Here is a 23,604-nt window from a genome sequence, read left to right on the forward strand (position 1 = left end):
ATAGCAGTAGCTTTTATACTGGGATTGCTGTTAAGTGGTTATAGCTTCTTGATAAGTACTACTGTCAATAAGGTATTTCTTTGGGAGACCTCTACCCTGAAGTGAACTATATCCTTTAAAGGAGAGCAGCCTGATGCTGCTTAAGTTAGAGTATCTGCACCAACAGACAATGTTTGTAAGAGCAAGTAGTGTTTCCTTCAGTTAATCACTCTAGGCCTGGAGTTAAGCCAGCTGTTAGTCTCCCTCTACTTTCTCCCTCCAGTGTGTGTTGTGAGCAAGCAGCAGGCACTCTCTTCTTCTGCTTTGGCTTTCATAGGAATCAACGCAGCTTGGAGGCAGCACTAAGATGAGATGGTGGGAAACAGCAGAACCTTGAAGACAAGGAAACGAGTGACCCCTTGCTCTCTACTGCAGCTGGAAAGGAAGGAACTAGACCATTTTCCCCACCTGTTAGGGTGAGGGAGAAAAGTTAGCACATAATGAAGAGGCAGAAACTGGAAAGCAAGTAGTCACTTGACAGGAATAGAAAAAGAAGTAAGGAGATGCAGAGTACATAGTAGGAACTTCAGGTAACATTGCTTGCTCTCCCTTCAAAAACTATCAGTTGAAAGATTTCATTTATTCTCTGCTAAAGGAGATCAACTTCCTGCTTAAAACAGTAGTTACCAGGTTGGTGTTCTGTGGCTCAACCCCTTCCAGCACAACAATCTGGAAGTGATGGGATGTAACTGAGCAGGAACATTGCTGTGCCTTGGGGCTTTACTACAGCCACTCCTGCAGCTACATTTAATTTCATAGCTGGCTTCAGATGGAGCTTCTGGCAAATGACTATTGTTCAATTCCTGATGAAGCTAACTGCAGAAGGAAAAGTCTGCAGGGAGCTTACATACCCTGTGGGATAATGGGCAGTATTATCACACTAATGTCAGTAAGAGAACTGCAGGTGGAGAGACCTGCCAAATCTCTTCACCCAATATGATCCAAGTCTGGAGAGACATTTAGAGTTTGGGTCCAAAGGAGGAAAGAAGCATGTAACTCTAGGTGACAGTGAAGTTGAAACTTAAGTGCAGGTGGCAGAGGGAAAGGAAGACTTCAGTGCAAAGTGAGGCTAATCAAGTGTGATGCCTGTAATAAAGTGGGGAGGGAGGGGGCTTTCCAAAGTCCTAAACTGTAATCTGTTAAAATCTTAGGTAGGCTATCATGTGGTTAAGCCCTCAGAGGTACAAATATCTGTATTTTTTTTTTCTACATATAGAGATAGTATTAGATAAAAAGGTCATTAATCTTTAGATATATCTTATTTTCCAGACAACAGAGATTCAAAATAGCTCTGTCATACCAGAGAAGGGCTCACCCTCAAAATAAATTATTTATGGTTTTACTCCCTAGAACAGTTAGGTTGATGTTAAACTGGTACAAGCAATTTTGTCTTGAAGCCATTTTCTTGCTTAATACTTCAACCAATACCTGATTCTTCTTCTACTACACTAGGATTGCTGCCTCACGTGGCTTTTTAAGTTAATTAGCACACATGGGGGAAATCTTTTCTTGTAAAATCCACTGTGGAAGGAATACTACTAAAACTACACTAGGTTTCACTAGTTACTTAGATTCTGAGTAGTAGAAGTATTAAACTGAGCATTTGTATTAGAAATTCTGACTAGAGTTTTCAAAAATTGGTATCTTCAGTAAAGCATTAACATCTTTTTCTAGTTAATAAAATTTTTGATCAATTAATTCTTACAGAAGCTATTCCTGATCACACTGAAGAATCTATCTGAGGGTACACCTAGGGATTTTTAACTAAAGTACCTAAGCTTGAAAAGATTGGTGAATAACTTTGTCATCTTTACATCTAAATACAGAATTAGAAAAAAAAATTTCAGGTCAGCCAACAACTCTTGTCTTTATAATAGAGTATATCTGTACTGATGTTTTAATTTTCCCTTCTGTGCTTATTTAAAAAAAAAACTTGGTTTAGCGTAAATAGCTAAATACAGTGTTCATAAATAGTTCATGCTTTAAAAACTGTTATTTAAATGGAGTATGCTGTAAGGGAGAGAGCTTATAAGCACATAACACATTAGGAATCTACAAACTTGCAGACTAGTGAACTTTGAAGAAAGCATGCATTTTATGAAAGAGATTCTAATATTGTCATAGGGAACAGATCTTTACTATTCCTTTTGCAACTTCTCAGTTTCTGCTGTGATCTTTGATTATTCATCCATTTTAAAACCTCTATATTAAAATATTAATTGTGGAAAAATACTGTTTATAGATAAATTGTGAAGTACAAGTCTGAACTTTTATCTCTGTAAACCTCATGTAGGCATGCTTCTAACAACATTGGTTCTAGCAATGGGTTTTTTTTAGACATCTCTACAAGAGACATCTTTGTTGATTTTGAAACCTTAGTGATCCAAATTTCTATAAATATGCTGAACTCATATTTCTAGTGTTCAAGTGATGTTTTTTATTTGCAGTTTACTAATTTCTTAAAGTTCATTTTGACAAGTTGACTTACTATTCATGTTAGGAGCTGAGTTAGACTTTTTGATTAGTTTATATCTAGTATTTACAGACTTAATTGTAGAAGGCTACAGAGTGGATCCTAAACCATCATGGAAGTTGATCTGATGATGGATGTCCATCTTGACAGCAGTAGTCTTCACTTTGGATGTTGGGGGTCTTGGGGAATAGTTGATTCTGGTTTACCACCACCTGTGGCTGACAGTGAATAAAATTTCTTTGGATGTTTTTTCTTTTGGATGACTATGTGCAAGTGTCTCCATCTGCTTTCTTAGAAAAAAGAAAGTGGTTTCTTTAAACTGTGGTCTTATTTCATGAGAGCTTCAATACAGCCATTTCAAAAGCTGATTCTACTTAAGAATTTTCTCCTGGTTTTGAAAGCATATGCGTTCTTAGCACACCCTAAAGTGTATCTTGGGATTGCTGAGAAAGTAGAAACTGCCATGTTGAGTTGCACTACGTGTCGGCTTAGCTGAGCCTCCCGTTTGCAACAAGTGGCCAGTAGGAAGGAGTACACGAATGAGTCCGCTATAGAGTTCATCCTTCACCTGGCACAACCTTCTGTTCTCCAACAATCGACAGAACAGTTATGGGGAGTCTTTGAGTCGGCGTTGCATTTGGGTCATCCTGTTTAATAGCCACCAATAGAGATGGCTGAGATGAATTTGTCTAATGTGTTTTTGAATCTTTATACTTTTGACTTTGGTAACATCCTATGGCAATCAGTTCTACAATTAAAAAAACCACCTCTGTCTCTTCTTTTTTTCTACCCAACCTAATCTACCCTCCCTGTGATAATTTTTGGGGGGTTCTTGAATTTTGAGGAATAGTGAATAATCATTCTCTGCAGGTTTTCTCTGCACTTTTTGTGCCCTGCTGTTGCAGTCAAATCTCTTTCAGAGTGAAGAATCCTAATTTCTCCTCACAGGGCAGATGGTCCATATCTCTCATCTTTCTTGTTGCCATTTCTGTATCTTTTCTAGTTTTACTGTGTTCTTTTTTAGATGATTCAACCATAATTTCACTAATGCACAGTCAGCTGATGGGGAATTTTGGTTGAGGAATACTCTGGTGAACATCTGGTTATTTTTTCTTTAAACAGCAGTTGTGCAGACCTTTAAGTCTTGGAAATAAAATCCTAAATATGAAACTGAATTATTAGGATTATGTGCATCTTACAGTTAACAGGTGGTAAATACAGTGTTTAATATTTTCAAAAATCAATTTTATTTTTAAGGTACTTTCTTTTTACCTGTGAATGAATATATAGGTAATTGACTTATCCACTTTATTTTCAGGAATCTGAGAGACTGTGTGACAAGTTGTTTTTGAGACAAAGGATGAACTTGTTGTCCCAGATGTCTACAACTCCTATAGATTGCTTATTTAAGGTAAATAAATTGCTTATTTAAGATAAATGATTTTTATGGCAGAATTCTGCATATATTTACGTAAATCACATTTATATCCCTTCCTTTGTATGATTTTCTGAAATTCAATGCAGTGTTAATCCAGTATTAATTATGTTAGCGCTGTAAAATACGTTTTAATAGATGATAAAAGTGTGCTTGTAGTCTAGTGCACTTCTGTGCCAAAGCTTCAGCAAGTTGTTAATATGGTCTTATAGATTTCGGACGTCAATGAGGATGAAATACTGCTGCTGCTGTTATTGATCAGTCCATTTAATGCACAGACATGATATTAGCAGCTGGTTGTCTCTTACAGCTTTCATTGCTTAAAAATAGAGAGTCTGCTGGAGAAACGTCAAGTGTAGTCACCTGACAATCCCTTCGTGCTATGTATTAATCTCGCAGTGTCGTTCTAAAAGAATTGTGCCTATACAAGGACACAGAGCAGAGCGTCTAATTATATGTGTTCACAGCTTATGGCGAGAGACTTAGTAATTTTATAGTAATGTGTTTGCACAGAGGGAGCTCAGTTCCGTGACTGAGTCTAAAGAGAACAATGGGAATTGTTTTAAATTTTTTTTTATAGAAAGTGAGGTAAGCCAAGAACAGAGCCTTTTTAATACTAAATGCCCATTGGGGGGGTTGTGCTGTGGCATTGTTCATTTCTGCTTTTTAATGCTTGAATACATTTCTTTTATAATCAGTTTCTTTGGTTTTGTGCTTCAGTAAATTACTTTCTTTTCTTCTTCTTCTTGTAGAAGGCCTTTTATATCAGTTCCTCATTCTCTTTCTTCTCTTGACTTTTTGTAGCATATTGCTTCAGGTGATGAAGAGGAAGTGGAGCGATTATTAAGTCAAGGTGACAGTGATAAAGATACTGTACAGAAAATGTGTCACCCGCTCTGTTACTGTGACAAATGTGAGAAGCTAGTTTCTGGGTAAGGACTCTTCATCTCTGCAAACACACAAAAAGCTATATGAAAGCCTTGATTTAAGATATCCTTTAGAAAATATACTACTTTTGGTTATTGAAGATGTTAGTAGCAATTCAAGATATAATACAGAGCATATGTTCATACAGTTTGAGAAGAGAGAAGAAATAATGAGTATCCTCAGAAATACCCAAGAGGATATGAAAAGGAAACAACTGAACAGCTTGGAACCAGGCAAATTTTGTGATGAACATTGTATGTCCTTTGGTAGACATGGGAGGGAATGCTTCTTGTCATGAACCTAATTTATGTGTCATGGACAAAAATAGATCTTTTAACTAAATGTAAAACTCTGTATAGAATAATTTGTTGATGTGAAATGAAACGATAAAAGATAAAAAGTTTTGAAATCCATTCCTTGTCAGCCTTGGCAATTTCTCTCTCTTCCTCTCCTCCTTATCCCTGCTGCATAGATAACAGCTTCTTTTAAACCACTGTATTTTATAGGAAGCTGAACGATCCTTCCATTGTCACTCCATTTTCCCGAGATGACAGGGGATATACACCCCTTCATATAGCTGCTATTTGTGGTGAGTCTTCTTGTTTCTCTTCACTAATGTTTTCTCCTTTTTATACTCCATAAACAAGGAGGCATGCTAGCATATTTTTTAACTTTACATTATACAATGAATTTTGCATTAAATGATTTTCCTACTTACAGGCTATGGAAACTGGTATCTTGGCCCTGACTGAAGTTATTGTATTTTCTTTTAAGCTCAGTTTATTATGGCTAAGTTATTGTCTGTTTGCTTGTTTTCTGGCTGTTTAGTTTTACCTTAGCGACTACCACAGTAGCTCTTTTTTCAGTCATGAAAAAAGTACAACTGTGTCATCAGAAATGAGTCTTGTTTTTAAAGAACTGGCAGATTGAGATATTAATCTTTTATCTTTCCTGCAGCTAGCTATGCATGGTAGGTCTATACTATCTCCTGTCTTGTGATGTTTACTGATTATGACATCGATTTTGCATTTATTAGACATGTGTTAATTTACTTTGAAAGTTTTTTTTAATCATCTCCTTTTTTTTAATTATTATCCTGCCTCCCAAAAGGAGAATATTTTTTGTGACATGACTTTACTTTCTGTCCTTTCTTACTCTCAAGATGCAAGCATAGCTTGCTTGTAGCTGGAGGTCCTTTTATGGAGCTGTGACCTTGAGTGATCTTCAATAGAATAATACACTTCCCCAAAGAACAAGTTCTCAAAAAGTGAATATACAGTATGCAGAAGTGCAGGGTGTCATGGTTTATAACTCATGTTGTGATTTGAAAAGTAGCTATGTTCTTGTGCAAAGTTTACTTCTGTCTTTTAATGATGGTATATTTTCCAAGGGCAAACATCATTAGTGGATTTACTGGTAGCCAAAGGAGCCGTTGTCAATGCTACAGACTACCATGGTTCGACTCCACTTCACCTTGCCTGTCAGAAAGGATATCAAAATGTTACAGTAAGCACCAAAAGGATTAATCAGAAATAAAAACAAATACTTATCCTAAGTAATAAATATATGACTCTCATCCAAGCTGTTCTATTGTTACTGTCATTTAGGTTTTCCAGTGCTTTTACCAGAACTGTGTGTGCTGTCAGAATTAAGGATCTTTCAGCTTTTAATTTGCATATTTTATTTTCTTCCTACAGAGCAAGGTTTTCTGTCATTTGTATTAACCAATAATTGGCAACTATGTATGCCTGATAAATTCATCCGCTTTATCAATAAAAATCTCCAACACATAGTACAAGTGGAGATCCTACTAGCTTCTCTGCTCCTGATTAAGGCAAAAGGGCCAATGCAGTCATTGAGATAAATTAAATTACTTCAAATTGTGTTGAGGATAGATTAAATATGTAGCTACGTTAGTTAGTGTGTACTTGAATTTTGTATATATGATCCTTGAGTTACCTTTGCTGAAATTAACCTATGTCTTCACTTACATAGGCTCTTAAAATATAGGGTAAATTTTCATGTAGAATATATATTGCAGTGTTTGCTGCAGTGGATAATTCAGTTTTTCAATGGCAATTCTGAATATGTAAGAAGCAGCTTTTATTTGGGTCATGGGCTAGGGCATAACAGCCCCGCCTGGTCTTACAGCACTGTTTACAACTTGCTGTTTGAAGCAGAAGAGACATAGCTAGTTTTTCTGAAGTGCTTTATCATGCTAGAAACCGAAAGCAATCTTCAGAGCAACAACTGTTTGTCCATTAATTTTTTAGTTACTTAGATGTCCACTCTTATTTTTCTTTTAAGCTCCTCTTACTGCATTATAAGGCAAGTACTGATGTTCAGGACAATAATGGAAATACTCCACTTCATTTAGCCTGCACTTACGGTCATGAGGATGTAAGTAATTGTTTTATAACAAACTAAATGGACGTCCTATTGGAATGGAATTAAACTGTGATGCCAATTTGCACTAAAATTGCATATTTTAAAAAGTAAATAAAACAGATTTGGAGGGTAACTATTCTTTGCTATAAATTCGGGCATTATTCAGAAGTTCATAGTGATTTTTATTGTGTATTCACATTAAAATTAGTATTATTGTGCAAATTTAGTTATTTGATTTTTAACTCTGTTTAGTGACACTGAGCCATAAAAGTCTGCCCTGTAGGGAATGGATTATAAGATCAGCAGTAAAAACAAGATAATTATTTAGGGTTGCATGTGTTGTATGAACTGACAGACTGATATTATTGATGGCATTCTTTTTCTTTCCAGTGTGTCAAAGCTTTAGTCTACTATGATGTGCGTTCCTGTAGATTAGATGTTGGTAATGAAAAGGGAGATACTCCTCTCCATATAGCTGCTCGTTGGGGCTATCAAGGGATCATAGAAGTGCTTTTGCAAAATGGGGCCAACCCAGATATTCAAAACCGGATGAAAGAGACTTCCCTACAGTGTGCATTAAATTCCAAGGTATTCCTCTTTATCATCTAGCTTGGTTTTTGTTTTGTTTTGTTTTTCCTAATGCAGTTCCACAGAGGTGGATGCTTACTTGTTAATAGGATTTTGTGGTTTGGTACTATTAAAATTAAAATGTATGTTTGCATTTGAGGAAGAATGGTCACATTTTAAATTTAATAGCATGAATACAGTCTCTCTGTAGTATAGAACGTAAACTTGTAAACTGGTGCTTTTAATCTGGTCAGTTGTTGTTGGCTAATTTGTTTCAATCAGTGAATTTCTCTAAGTGGAGTTACACTGGTTTTCTTAATATTTTTTCTGCAGATTTTGTCACTGATGGAATTAAACTATCTAACATTTGAAAGGGGAAAGAGCGCTTCTGAGGTAACAACCAGTGCAAATTGCTAATCTTTTTGCATAAGTTTTACCTGCTTAATCTGATGATGCAAGTTTTTCTGTTTGTTTTTTTGCTGACTTACTTAAGTCACCGCTTAGGTCTCCTCAGCGCTCAACAGAAACTTTCAGCAGAGGATCATCTGTCTCAAGCTTGTCGTCAGTGTCACTTGATATAAGACAAGAAGAAGTAAAGAATACTTATAAGGAGGTAAGACTGTGAGATATAAGTTTGATAATAACCAAAGTGAAGGAAACAAGGAGCAGTGATGCTTTGCAACATTGTTTTAAGCTGCTTCTTCAGGAATAGCCTTCTCTCTGGTTTGGAAAATGATGTGCTGCTGTCCTAATGTGCTTGTCACCTAAGTATCTAAACACTTATTTTTCTACGGTATCAACTGTTCTGCTGGATCTTTTGGGGTTTAAACTTACTGTAGTTATCTACGTAATTTGAGAATTTGCTGAGTTTTACAAAATTATAATGGTAGTTGGTGCCCCAGGGACCTTGCTGTCCCAGAATTAAATGCCATTGTCAGCTTACGAAATCTCTCAGGGGTAATAGAATGGTACCGGCATACTGGCAAACAGGACGATAAACTAGAATGTTAAGACAAGTTTTCAAAATAGGCATAGGAAACCAACTTTGTAACATTCGAAGAAATATATACTGAACATCTTGCACGTACATTTGCTCGTTTTCCTCTTACCAAACCGACCAAGATGCCTTTCTCTGCGTTTTCTTTCTCGTCTTTCTCTCACGTGGCATCTCAAATTCATACTTTCCATTTATCCTTTCTTAAGCCCTTGTCACCACTGCTTCTGATTCTTCTCTCTTTATTTTTTCCTTATTCTCCTGTTCCATTTTTTCCAAATTGACCTCCTCAGTATTTTTGTTTCTGTCCATATCATCTCTATGTTCAAATTCTTCCTTTTCCTTCTATTAAACAATTCTTCTCTTTCCAAAAGTTTCTGTCTCTTAAAACTGTTTATTCTAAGAAACTCAAAGATGTGAAGTTTGACTGGACAAAATTAATTCATACTTTGTTATCAGTTACTCGGTGAGAGGCTTGATGTAGGAGTGTACCTCCCTGTTTGTACAGGGCCAAGGTCTGTAAATAAGGTATAATGTACATGAAAGTTCGCCTAATAGCGGATTGAGGATTTGCTTTTTTTCTTAAGGAGACAAATTTATCACACCCTGGAGCTGAGACCGTAATTCAAACCAGGGAAAAAGATTACAAGCAGCTTATACCTTAGATCCTTGGGGTTAATGACGTCTTCCTGTAAACCAGCTTTAGCTCCTTACTGTTTGCCAAGTTTCACACGGGCTCTCTGTTATTATTTGTATTAAGCAAAGACACCAGGGCCTAATCCTGAGAGTTCTCTGTGAAGGAATCTGCCACTGGAAGTAATGGAAAACTGACCTTGCCAGCTTCCCAGACTTCAGGGCTTAGACCACGGATTAAGGGGACACAGTGCGATCTTTATTAATCCACACTGCTGGTGGATTAAATTCTTTGCTGAAATGAGTCAGTCATGATGTATGTCTTGTCTGTGGCTTATTTACAACTTAGAAAAGAGAGAGTGAAGAGCCAGGCATGTAAATTTGGAAACTCCTCGGTTAGGACTTATAGCCTTCAGCACAATTTCTGTACAGCAACAGAAAAACTGAGTACGTGAGTGAATTGCAGTAGATTTCATCGAATGGCCGTTTCTCCTGTATTTGCATTGAAGGAGGGTACTACTCTTCAATGAAGGATTGAGAAAGCCAGCTGGAAAGATGAGGAAATGCCGGTAGCAGACTTTTTTCTAAGTACTCTTAATGAATTATATAAAAACTGCATAACAGATGCTCTATATTTCTCCACTGCTAAGGCCTCAGGCAGTTTTGGGGAACTGTGGGGAAGTTCTTACTTTAGGAAGAAATTATCAGAGCCTTGTGGGTCACTTATTACTGTTAAGCATCTGTGTGATAAAATTGACCCCTGACAATCATCAGGACCTTCACAGTCTCTGGTGACATTATCCTACGTGATTAGGGAATTTTGTTAAGGGAAGTGTGTAAGAGGTACTATTATCCCTAATATATATTGTCCATTCTAGATATATATGTGCAAAGTTTGGGATTCAGCTCACCTAACTTTGGATGTCTGAAAGAGAATTTTCTCAGTCACCTGTTTTCCCTCTGTAGTCAGTGGAAAAAAATTGGTGTCTCCAGAGAGCAATTAATCTCAGACATATTAGATGCTTAGTTTGAGCTAGGTGTCCCTAAAAAACAGATAAAAATGGATGGAGGGATTCATAATCTAGCCTCTGATATTTCACCTGCGGTAGATGTGTCCTGTTCTGCTAAAACCCTGAAGAAGTGATCAGACCAGTCAAACAGGACTTCCTTTCAGTCTCATTCTTTGCTGGTCCAGACGGTGCCCTCGGAGTCGGCTTGCCTTTGGTCTAAGGTCCCATTCCTGCATTTGCATAGTTGCAGATTGATTCTTAAGTTTCCTCAAAAGTCGCTTGCTGTTCGTGAGGGAGTTCACCACTCTGTCCTTTAGCAGTATCTGGGCCTACATATCCATTCTGTTTATCTAAACATAATGCTGTATGATCTTAAAATTTTTTGTATTTTTAACCTCACATAAAACAAAAAATTGGTATGATTCCCTCCAGAAGTGTTATAGAAAGAAGCTAGTAGTTTATGCACAAAATATAGAGTTGATCACTAACATTTTATGTATATGCATGCTTTTTAAAAATTAAAAACTGTATTTTTTGCTATCAGCTTATCCAATTCACAGGCTATACTAAAGCTACAATGTAAAAACCAGCTAGTTCATACTAAAGTGGACTATGTTCAACTTAAGCAAAGATAAACAACCAATTTCCATCTTCCCTACCCTTCCAGAAGGGTGAAGACTACTTGACATTCTGTAATGGTGAAACATAAACTCCAGTGTTACTGATGTAAGTTGTCGTTAGTAACATAAGTAAGGCTCTGAACTTTGAAGGAGTGTCCATTTATTTCCGTTGTATGCAGAATAATACGTTGATTTGTGCTTTATAAAAAGACTTTTCCATGAACAGTAGCATGCTCTCTGGAACTGTGGAAGGTGAAAATATTTTATTCTGTTATCAGTTCAATCCTCCTGCCCAGCACACAGAACATTTGTCGTGAATGTGTTGTGTCATAGATAAGGAGTGAAATGCAACTGTTATTCCATGGCACATTCAACTTACGTGATGTTTCTTAATACTGAAACAACTTTGTTTACACAGCAGCATCTTTGGTGATGGAGCAGTGTTCCTATAATGCTGAAACAGTCTTTCACAGCTTATTAAATAATTCTTCAACAACCTGCAGAGGCCAGACATGTTGCCTCTCGATAGTGCTAATGGATTCTCCCTGCCCTTCTACTGGCACCGATCCCGTTTCTGTCAAGTCAGATCTCAACTCTTCCACGTGAGAGCAGAGAATCGGAGGACAAGTGGCGGGGGGGAGCACGTGTGCCTCTCCTGCGCTCACAAGCGAGAGGAGGGATCAGGGGATGGCGTGGTGCGCTGCAGAGCACCTTCCAGCCCTTCTGCACAGGAGCACGTTGTGCTCCCCTTCCCCAGCTGGCCTTTCCCTCATGCGGCAGTGGGAACAGAGCTCAGAGCAATACCGGCGCCAAGCAGACGCGCTTGCGCGTTAACTGTTCTGTACATACTTAATTGGTCTACTTCTGGTCCCTTGGAAAAACTACCGCAGCCAGAGACCTGCCTTTTGCTGGTGCTACTAAAATACTGTTTGCTTTTTTTTTTTTTTAATCTTTTCAAATTTTAAGTAAGAAAACAAACTTTGTAATTATATTGAAGTTAGATTTGTAAATGTTTGTTTTTAACTTAGGAATAAATCAGTGATCTGCAGATGTGCATGTGAACAGTCTGAAAGCATCTTCTTGATCTTAAACTGTTGTTTATCAACTAATAACATAAAATAAAATAAAACAACCTCCCATTCTATGTGCTTCTGCTAGCATATAGTAGCTCAACAAGAGTCCAAACAGTTGTAGTATTCATCAGGTGGGAGTTTGTTTTGAGTTTTTTTGGTTTTTTTTTTTTTTAGTGTTAGGTTCACAACAAAAGTATGTGCTCAGCTGCTGCACAATAATGTGGTATATCAGCTTACATGGTTTTGCTTGTGTGTGGACTGTGTGTCCCGTAGTTAGGCAAATACTGCTTAGCGTCAACCAAGCAAGTCAGAGCTCACCAAATGGCTATGGCCTTACACAGCTTCTGCATTTTATAAACGTTTTTTTCCTTTCCTTTGAAACTTTATCAATAAATGTCAGATGGGCCAGCAGTAATCCTGTCACTCAAGCTTAGAAGGTTAGTAAAGGACACTGGATTCTCAGGGTGCAGCTTAATACCAATAATAACAAAGCAAATCTTGTTTTCTTCATGAATAGGTGGAAAAACTCCTAAGAGCAGTTGCTGATGGAGATCTGGAAATGGTAAGTCTTAGAATGGTTGCTGAATATTGTTTAAGTCCAGTTTATCTAATTCAAATTGGGGAAGCTGTCTGTGAATAATACGAAGTGAAGAATGTGTCATCTGCTTATTTCAGTAACAATTAATCAAATTCATCTCACTTTCTACCAAGAATATTCACTCTATGTCCCCAAATTACTTTACCCACAGTACTTTAAGGGTCATTATTGTAACAATTCCATGACCTCTTACAAAAAAAAATTACTTAAATTTGAGTAGTATAACGCAGTACCAACTAGAAGAGAGCTGTGGATTTAATTAATTTAAATACAATCCTTTTAATCACCAGCTTGAAGTACATTAGCTACATTTATTGGGGCACCCTTCTGATTTTGAAAAAAGGAAAGTACCCCAGACTGAGCTATGACTAGGTCATCCTGATGAGAATTTTGCTTGGTAGCATTTTTTGCAAAAAACAAGAATTTTTCATGACCTGCAACAGCTGGAGATTTATGTCAAAAGATGGGATCAGTGCATACTAGAATCCATTGTAGTCCCATTATTTTCCTGTTCCCAAGCTATGGTTTAGATAACAGAGCTCCAGATTTCAGTTCGTCAGAAGAGTTAGAACTGATCATGACCAAAATACAAGGGGAGGAAAGGGGATTTCTTTACTTGCTTATCCTGGTTTTGTGTTGGAGCAACTCTGAATCTTGGTGGAATTACCTTGGTTTACCCCCAGTATTCCCAATAGCCAGGGTCACCTCTTCTCTGTTTTATTTTTACGATCGTTGTTCCTTCTGCTGCTCCATAGCGTCATAGCTGCGTTCTTTGAGGGCATTATGTGACCAGAACATTGTATTTTCTTCTGTGTTAGAATCCTTTTGTTTTTTATTTTGGACAATTTAAGCAATTTCATCCCTTGTGAAGTAAGGCCTGCCCTTTAAAAATGTCTGCATAGCCCCTGCTAGGCAATGCAGAGAAACTTGGGAAGAACACAATTCTGGACAGGCATATTGAAATGAAATATTGTGGGAAAGAGCAATTTATTTGCTTGCAGGTGCTCACGCTGCGCTGTTGGATGCCATTGTTAGGGAACACGGTACCTTGCAGAACTGTGAAAAGATATGTATATTGAGGTGACAATATTGCATTGATTGTACAGGAAGCACAAAACAAACAAAACCAAACAGGGCAAGATAGGTGAGATTTTAGGAAAATCTGATTTTTGGCATCAAATCCAGTATCAAGTGTTATTCCCTGCTGCTTGTTCCTATGTCACAGAAGCCCATCGTATCTTTTCCCATATGTGAATTGATGCAATTATTTGAGTGGCAATGCTGTGAAGCAGTTCAGGAAATCAAATGGTGGAATTTACATCTTTTTGACTTATGTTGCATTGTAGTAATATAATTTTTTAATCCACAGTTGCTCTTTGATCCCCAAATAACCAGACTCTCTAACACTTTGATCGTTGAGTATTCCTTACTGTGTGTAGTGCATAGAATAATTGTGTATGCACAGGTGCTGTGTACATGAAAAATGGGCTTCTGTTAGTTTGTTGTAATAACTTTTTTTTCATATTTTGTGCTGGGAGGACATTTAGGTTTTACTAGTCAGTACAGAGAAGAAGTTCTCTGAGAGACTTTTAAATTTCCTGTATTTTGGTTTTCACTTCCAATAGACAGTTGATGGCTATGTTCATATCAGTTTCAGAATTGTTGTCCTGTAATTTGTGATACTTACCATCTGTCTTGACATATTTTTTGACTTAGTACTGCCATTTACTTCTGGAAATTTGAAAAATAAGGTCCAAAGTCACTCTACTGAAAAATGAAGAAGATGTACAGAAATCGTAGAAGTATTGTATTTGGAACAATGTATAAGGTTGTACATTTCTTGTTTGTTTTGTAGGGCACAGGGCAGAATTATGAAACTTTGTGTGACTGTGCAGGGTTTCTGTGCTGGATCTGTGTTCTGAAAAATTCATTTGGGTGATGCATACTAGGAATTACAGGTGTTAATGAAGCATCATACAGCTCTGTACATAATAAAATACATGTTGATTCTATAATGTGTTTTGTTCCAGTTGGATGATAGGAAGGAATTTATTTATCAACTGTTAGAGGAAACTACTACAGGAAAGGACTGTGCAGTTGCTAAGTAAATATCATTATCTTAGTTTATAACCTAACTTAATCTTAGTAACTATTTCCTAGTCAGCCCTTAAGTCATTGCAAGAAGCAGCAATACATTCAGTGGTGGCATTTACCATCTTCCTGGTTAAAATGCATATGCAAGTAGTAAACATGAATGTATTACAGTTAAATTTTCACAGATCTTTTGAAATCTAAACTGCATCATAAAAATGTTTAAGGAAAATCAGACATTGCTATCCTTAGCTGAAAAACTAGTATCTACCACTGATCAAGAGATATCAGCAATGTAAAGCATAAAGCTATGCATTTGGATGACAGAATCACCTTATTTCTTGTGGATTTACTTTCCACATTTCTCAAGTTCATGTAAAAGTGTTCATTATGAAAAGAATTGTCCAGTTGGCTGGCAAAGGTTACTGCTTGCATATCTATTTAAAAAGAAAAAGATTATTTAAAAATTCTTATCTTGTTTTGACAGCCTGAGATCTGTTTCCATGGGAACAGAAGCAGCAGTAGGGTCATTAGCCCTGTTACAGATTTCCTCTGTGACAGCTAGCTGAGCTGTGCAAGAGGGGGCATTAAAAAAAGTGCCGTGGAACTGAAAGATTAAAAAAAAATGATACTGTGATTGTTCAGGAAGAAAAAAAACCTTTTTCTTCATCATAGCACCCGTACATCTCAAAAGCAAGTATTTTTTAGATTGGAGATAATGATGTTAATCAATAACAGTGATGTTAATGGGCTGACCCAATGGCAAATACTCCTACGCTTTGAAAATAAAATTTATCTCACTTGGATAAATTTTCTGGATCTATAGTGGAAAAAAGAGTATTTGAGGACAGTGTGGAGGAAGGACCTATATAGAGAGGACTAAGCTTAATTCCCAAAATATGTTTCAGAGTTATGCAGCAACTTTTTTTTGGGGGGGGGGGTGCAGGGGGAGACTATGCTTTTTACTTTTTTACTGGTTGCTGCATTGGTAGAAAAAGATATCTCTATTATTAGCGGAGACTGCTAAGAGTCTTAGATGGCCCATTGCATGTTGCTTTGAAGAAAGCTTTTACGTGCCTCTAGGTCAGTGAAATATTGTGTAGAAATAGTCGATATTGCTTAACATAAGTTTTCAGTGTTTCATTCTTAATGCATGGAAATAGTGGTTGTGTGTACTCCATGGCAACCCCATCTATTCAGCTTTCAACAGGATACTTAGATTTAAAAGAAAAAAAAAGTGCATTTAACCTTTTGACCAAAAACCTTCAGATGAAAAAAATGGTTACTCCCCTGTAATTATAAATAGGTACGCATGGGAGAAGCGTGTTGAGTTTTTTGGTGAGACACTGATGTTAGGATGTTGAGAGCTGCCAGGTAGCGTTATATTTGGATAATAAGGGCACCAATATTGAGTTGTGACAGAAGCAGAAGAAGGTGCCAGTTGCCAGAGTCTTGGTGAATCTGCAGGGAAAGGGGAAGCGAAGTGAAAGTAATCACGCTTGTGTGATGTTTTGGATGCATACAAATGTCCCAAACAGTAAAAACTTCACTTATCTGGGCTTTCATATACAAATACAAGCTTGAGAGAAAATGTATTTTTACTTCAGAGAACAGTGTGGATTTTCCAGGGTAAGTAATGTTCCCTATGAAGCATCCCTTTTCTGTTTCAGTTATGTTATTATTCTGAAACAGGGATCTGGCCCTTCTTCATTCTAGCTTTCTGCAGGAAATTCCTTTCTTCCCACTTTTTTCCTGACCGGCATCTGTAGAGCTCTTGTATTGGTCTTGTTTTGCACCATCAAACTCAAGCCGCAAATCCAGCAAAGATGCTTTTATCTTCATTTCAGTAGAAAGTGGTTCCTCGGCTTTGCTTCGTGCCACTGTTCAGTGGGAGGCAAAGGGCTGATTTTTCTCTGTGGTGACAAGACACTGATGCGTGTTTCCACATGCCCTGGCGGAGGGTTGGTGCTGAAACAGTACAGAGTCGCTGGCTCTCATAAAAGCTGCTAAACAGAAAAAAACCTCAGTAGGGTGATGTGTATTACAGCTTCATACCTGCCACGTAATCCTGTAACCAGCTGTGTCTGGGAAGTCCCAGAAGATGTGGAGGAGCTCTGAGCGCCACCCTCCGCGCACAAGCGAGCGAGGACAAGTGCCCTGATCTGCCTTCTGCCCTGTTTTTTGAGTGCCGTGTGATGTTTTGCCCGCATTAACCCTTTCCGTGCACCTGGAAAAAGGTGCTTGTTAACATGTTGTCTCTTGAGTTACGAGACCAGTTTAGTTCCCACTTCTGTTGCGAGTTTTTGAAAGTCTTGACTCACTAAGCATGATATGAACTCACAATGTTACGGTAGATGGATGTCAGGTGTAACACTGCCAGATGACTTAGGGCAGTTGCTCTAGTTCTAAGATTTCTTTAGTTCGCAGTGGATTAATGAACCTCAGTGTAAAAGTGCATTTCTTAAATGGCTTTTTTTGTTGCATCGAATTTAATGCAAAATTAACATGCAGTAAGAATCACTGTTTGCAGATTGCACAGGCTGCACCGAGTTCTGAGACTAATTACACTGAAGGGGCTGTCAGCCCTCCAAAATGAGGGATTATACATTGAGACAAAGTAAAACTGTCAAGTTTGGGAAGTTACAGGTCTAAGACAAGTCAGTGTCCCTGTACAGTTTTTGATGGTGGTAAAATGTTGTCATCCTTGTCACTTCTTATATTTGTTAAAGCAAGTAAAGAAACAAAATTCACATTGACATGAGCTGGCACAAGTCTTTGTCTAATCTTCATTATCTGATCTAAAAGGATTTGGAGGGTTTGAGCAGAGGTGAACACTGAAGTCTTGATTAGGTGGCAGGAAGTCATTTATAATTTACTTTTCTGCTATACTTGGTGAACTTTCTAGCTGCTTTGTCAACAATATATATATATATTTTTAAATTTGGCCTGTGGGGAGCTGATGCTGGGAGGTGATTCTATATAGTCTCCCTGAGTTATTCACAAGCGTATGTTTGTAAAATTTTACATGTGCACATATGCAAATTTATTAGGACATGGAACCTTTGGGCTCTATAAAAGAGGACTTGCTTTTTATGCCAGGTGCGTTATCTCTTGGAATGGATGGAAGATGACTTAGAAGATGAGGACGACACCGTCAGTACATCAAAACCAGAATTCTGCCATCCATTATGCCAGTGCTCAAAATGTGGACCAGCACAAAAGGTTGGAATATTAATTCTTTAAACAGTATAATTTGTATTCTTGTAACTTTTAGCTTCAGGGAAGTAGCACTCATATTGCTTTACACCTTACACCTCTATATCTCTGTCTAAAAAGCAGTTGAATGTATACAGACCAGAACAGTTGATGTGATGACATGAAGTTGTTCTCTCTTTAATTAGACTGTGGGAAGGTTGGGATACAGGAGCAGTGTTCAGAAACTTGTTTCGCTATCTAATGGAGTGCAAAAACTTTGCAGTTGACTTTTAGGATTTGTAGACCGCTGTCTTTAAGGTTTGAACAACTTTGAATAAATGGGGACTGTTTTTTTTCTAAGCCTCAGTTTCTTCTGGGCCTCTTATGACTTACATTTTTAACTGTCACAGAGTATCTACTTAATCGATTAGTAATCAGATTATCTAGGAATACCTGCTATTCCTATAATCAATGTAATGCTGATAAAGCCTTTTTTTTAAACTGTGTAACATCTTTCATACAAACTGTATCTAAATGCTCTTCAGGGTTAAAATATGATTGCAGAGACTTCCTTTACAATTGCAAAGACTTCCTTTCCCCTTATTTATCACAGAGTGTAGAGAAAAATCAGGCTTTACAATACATCATTTTTTTTTAAATAAGGAATGGTCCCAGCTTCTTGGAAATAGAAAACTAATTACTTGCACTTCAGGAAGGAAATTTATTACTGTGTCTGTCTGAAGGTTCTGGATAACTGGATAAGTTATTGCAAAATAAAACTATGTATGAATTTTCAGTGTTTTGGCTGAAGTTTTTGAAGTAACCATGCCCATAGAGCTAACAGAGAACGTGAGATGTTTTAATTTATTTCTTCTAAATTCCTCATTGTTACCTTATGTTTATTTTGTGCAGGGTAGAATACGCTAGTTGTCATTAGATGCTTCACATTCACACCATGATTTATTTTCTGATAACTTGTGTCCTTTACCCTGAGTACTGGAATCATGTGCTAAAGACACCACGGCTTGAGACCCCGATGTTCATCTTACTGATAACAGGGAAGGAAGGGCACTTGCCAGTGAATTTACTTGCCTCCTGAATGAAGAGTAGAAGGAACTTGTTAACTAATTTTACCACTGTATTAGGGAGGCACACATTTAAAACCTACTGAGGATAGGCAGAATGAGAGATTATTTACCACTGTGAGTCTCGGGCACCTATGCAGTTGGAGAGAAGAGTAAAGCAGGATGTTTTGTACTGCTATGTAAGCTGTGGGCTGGGTAGTTTCCTTATCTTGATTCCCTGTAGGAGTCAGTGCCCTGGGCCAATGTTCTTCTACATGAATAAAATTAATTTTAGTTGTACTTTATCCTTAATTCTCAGGCTCCATATAGCAGTAAAATACATGCTTAATGTCTGTCTCCAAGAACATAAATTTATGTGTAAATAAAAGGTAACTTGTAATATTAACACCCGTTCTCTATATGTAAGGAAATCCTAACAGCTATATAGAAACTGTCATTTTTACTTCCATCTCAACCTGAGCAGCTTTAGCCTTCCCTAATAAGATGAATACTTTGCCTGGAATTTCTCTATAGGAAGCTATCATGTTGGAAGAGAGAAAAATAAAACCATTGTTCCTTTGAAAAACACGACCAAGCTGCCCTGGTTTACTAACTCTCTTCCTGAAGGTCTCAAGTTTGACCCCATGGCAGTAGTTCTTGTAATGTCCGTCTATCTGTTTTGTGTACTTAGTAGGTATTTGATTGCTTTTTGGTCAATAGCAAGTAGCATAATTAATTATATATAATTAGCTTTGTTGTATATTTTCCTCAACAGAAATTTGCAAGGATTCCTGCTAATGGGCTTGGAGTAAATGTTTCAAATCAAGATGGTTTTACACCACTGCATATGGCTGCACTGCATGGACACTCTGAACTTGTCTCTCTTTTGTTGAAAAATGGAGCCAATATCAGTGCCAAGAATGCAAAACATGCAGTTCCTCTTCATTTAGCCTGCCAGAAAGGTCACTTCCAGGTAATTGATCCTCTTCATAAATGCAAGCCATTTAACACTTAACAACCAACAAAAAGCTGTTTTGTGAAATTATCAACATAACTAAACCAGTAATAGTGCAGAGAGTCTGGGGATTCTCTGTTTTTATTTTATTTTTTTAATTCTAACTCCCCAGAGAGAAAGGGCATCTTTCTACTGAAGCAGTTTCTATAGGCACCTTTTCTGTCTTCATGTCCTATAATAATGGTTTAATGAGAGTGCTGGCAATAGTGGAACCATTTACATAAGACACTACAAGAATACCTCATGCAGCTGAATATTCCTGTGTAATTTTAATTTTTTTTAGATAGGCATAAGTTTGAATTTAAAAGTCTGCTCACACTTAAAGTTTTGTAAAGAAATAAACCTGTAATAACTAGTTCCTGTTAGCAGAATTCTTGCTAACAGGTTTCATGAAAATAGTCCTGTTGAGTGTAAAATGACAATATTTTAATTAGTTTTTCCTAGATATTTTGCGTTCAGTTTGTCATGCTTGTAGTTATCCCTTGGAAGGAATATGTCTCTTGTGGTTACATATTCATATACTTTGAATCACTTCAACATTTATGGAATTGCAGATCTTCTGAGCTGGACAGATCTGAATTTTGAAAAATCCCAACCTAGGGAATTAATTTCCTTCCTCTAGATGTCCAGTTACATGGCTCTGTTCATTTCAGAGATATACGTCTGTCTGTCTCAGCTCTTTGATGTTCTGTTAAGTTTCGCTTAACTGTTCAGAAACAAAGAACAATCTTTCTCTCTCCGTGTAGCTCAAGGAGGAGATATATACGCAATCTATTGGTGCAGTAGTCTTGGTATCTTCAATAGCCACAGTATTAAATACCTATTGTACCTTCAGCAGAGTCAGTCGTGCAAGTGTATGGGCCAACTCATGGGCCTGTTGGAGCTTTGAGGGTAGTAGGGTAACCTCATCCTTTACTTCAGGGTGAACATAAAGCATAGGCACTGAAGGAGAAGCGTGAGCTAATGAGAGGAGGACATTAACACAGGAGAGAAGGTAAATGAGAGCGGAAAGATACTGGTAATGAAAAAGCAGTTGCGGATGAGGGGATGGGAAACGAAGATACAGAAAAGTGGAAAATCAGGTGTAGGAGGAAAGCTGATGATTGCATGAGGGAATAAAAATTGAGAGAATTGCAAAGGTGATGGTGAGGGAAAGCGCTAGGGAAGCAGGAAGGACACAGAAGAATACAACTCCAACTTGGAGGTTAATGAATGTTAATTCATGGGGTCTTTACAATGTAAAGAACTCCTTGCCAAGTGCGTTAGGAAACTCTGGTGAGTTAGGAAAGGAGGATAGGATGCTGTTGCTGTGGAGGTTTGGTTTCTATGTTTTGTAAAGTTACTGATTAGGTATATTTTTCACATATCGCAGAAGCAAATTTGCTTGTATTTTCATTTTCTGACTTTTTTTTCCAGTTGTTTAGGGCTCTTTTAGGAGTTTGAGGTAAAATACGAAAAACAGTATGGTAGGAATAAATGTTTGTGGTTATCTGTTCGGCCAAGATGAGACTTGCTTTCTCCGTCCTTTTTTCTTCCATCTATTTTTCATTCTCCATTACCGAAATTTCCCAAAACATGCTTGAAAACAGGACTTTCACTGCACGTTTGTGGTTAGCTAGTGTCTTAAAAAATGTTGTTACTTCTTCCTATAGGTGGTCAAGTGTCTGATGGATTACAATGCTAAACAAAATAAAAAGGATATATATGGAAATACTCCATTAATTTATGCATGTTTGAATGGTCAGTATGAGACTACTGCCTTGTTGTTAGAGGTAAGATCACTGAAAACAAAATGTTCAGAATAGTATTTTTTCATACAGTATTTGTGTTTATCCAGTACTCAAGATTAGTGTTTTTAGTTGTGCATTTCTTCATTAAAACTTCTCAGGAAAAATTGAGAGTATTTCTTCCTCTCTCTATCCTTTCAGCCCCTTCCCTTCATGTTTTTTATTAGATATTTTATTAGATAAATACTACCTTACTCTTGTACAGCTAATTCTTTTTGTGGAATTCTCTTGTGGCAGGTGGCAGGTTTTGTTGCTTGTGTTTGTATAGTGTAGGATGTTTTGTGCAGGTGTTTTTCTGTTTTGTGTAGAAATCTCTCTTAAACTTGGAATATGTAGCAGATACATGAAAAAATGAAATGAGCTGATCCATGAAATTGTGTGTATGAGAGAGACGAGGAAATGATACGGTTGGGTGGCTTATTGTTGAACTGGTGATTGCTAGCATATGCTTTCTGCTTTTTGTATATAGCTACAAGGATTCTGTTGCATTGTTCTCATTCATATATTGAAAATAAAAGGGGAGAGAAAAATAATAGTAATGCGCTATCTCCATTTCATTCTACTCTTTATTTATAACTTCAATTTTATTTTGCTGTCCAGCATGGAGCCTCTGTTAACCTTTCTAATGCCAAAGGAAATACAGCACTGCACGAGGCTGTGATAGGGAAGAATGAAGCCCTGGTAGAGCTGCTGCTTCGGAACGGTGCAGTGACGCACCTAAGGAATGAGAGGCATTGCACCCCCGCAGACTGCGCTGAACCGGTGAGTGCAGAAAGGGTATTTTTAGGGTTAGATTTTGCTAAAATTCAATGTGCATCATGTGGGGGGAAAAAAAACCCACAAAAATGTTTATCGCAATAACATTTTCAGCCCATCATTAGTCAAGACTTTTGTATTTAACAGTGGAATGTGATATAAAGACTAAAATTCCTGTTTAATCTGCTACATTGTAAAAATAGACAATCCATTTATAAAACACTAAAAACCATGCACCTATGAAATTATCTGATGTTGAGTATGGTGCACTTGAATTTATGAGGTGGTTTTCTTTATGGTCAAGGTTACCATAAGTACTTACAGACATACTAATGTTAAATTTTACCTTTTCCCAAAACTCTTTGCTTTTTAAAAATGAGATAAAATGGCATGTAAGAGCACAGAATTCTGTGCATCAGAAATGCAATGTTTATTTTTGAAGGTATTTTATTTGCTATCTTGCCATTGAATTTTTTTTTTCCTTTTATCCCTCTTCTTTCTCTCAAGTGTTTTGATAGTATTTGGCTAAACACCTCGATGTTCTTCTTTTGATGAGCTGCACTTGAGCTCTTAATTCTGGCTCTTTATTCAAATAACTAAAAATTAACTTAGAGTCATTTAATTCAACGTAGTTTCATTAGAATCCTTGTTACAATATGAAAACAAAACAGAGAATGTACTGCAAACACTGTGAATAAAACGAAATTAGAACCAATGTACCACTCTGTCAGCTCCAGTTTCTGAAAAAACTGCTGTGTGAAATCCATACACAGCAATACACACCATCTAATGAAAATCTGCCTTCATGTAGGAGCTGAAAGCTTTGTTTATTTCAGAGTAAAATTACCAAGAAGTTGCTTCCTGCTCAAAAATCAGAGCAGCTGAGGAGATGATAGATACTATGTACAATGTGTGTACATACTATGTATGACTAGTACC

The 23,604-nt window shown here is 37.2% G+C and overlaps 1 protein-coding gene across 2 annotated transcripts in view; it reads left to right on the plus strand.

Annotated features, from left to right (window-relative positions):
* ANKRD27 (ankyrin repeat domain 27) overlaps positions 1–23,604 on the plus strand; it is a 51,620-nt gene that overhangs the window by 20,522 nt on the left and 7,494 nt on the right. For both annotated transcript variants that reach the window (XM_067302510.1, XM_067302511.1), the window contains exons 13-25: positions 3,831–3,923; positions 4,752–4,879; positions 5,381–5,463; positions 6,265–6,380; positions 7,182–7,274; positions 7,653–7,850; positions 8,163–8,222; positions 8,323–8,442; positions 12,677–12,721; positions 17,948–18,070; positions 19,883–20,080; positions 21,775–21,894; positions 22,510–22,671. In XM_067302510.1, the coding sequence (XP_067158611.1) occupies positions 3,831–3,923; positions 4,752–4,879; positions 5,381–5,463; positions 6,265–6,380; positions 7,182–7,274; positions 7,653–7,850; positions 8,163–8,222; positions 8,323–8,442; positions 12,677–12,721; positions 17,948–18,070; positions 19,883–20,080; positions 21,775–21,894; positions 22,510–22,671 (1,539 nt within the window). The remainder of the gene's footprint in view (positions 1–3,830; positions 3,924–4,751; positions 4,880–5,380; positions 5,464–6,264; positions 6,381–7,181; positions 7,275–7,652; positions 7,851–8,162; positions 8,223–8,322; positions 8,443–12,676; positions 12,722–17,947; positions 18,071–19,882; positions 20,081–21,774; positions 21,895–22,509; positions 22,672–23,604) is intronic.

This window comes from Apteryx mantelli, chromosome 10, assembly GCF_036417845.1.
Source record: "Apteryx mantelli isolate bAptMan1 chromosome 10, bAptMan1.hap1, whole genome shotgun sequence".
Taxonomy (NCBI): domain Eukaryota; kingdom Metazoa; phylum Chordata; class Aves; order Apterygiformes; family Apterygidae; genus Apteryx; species Apteryx mantelli.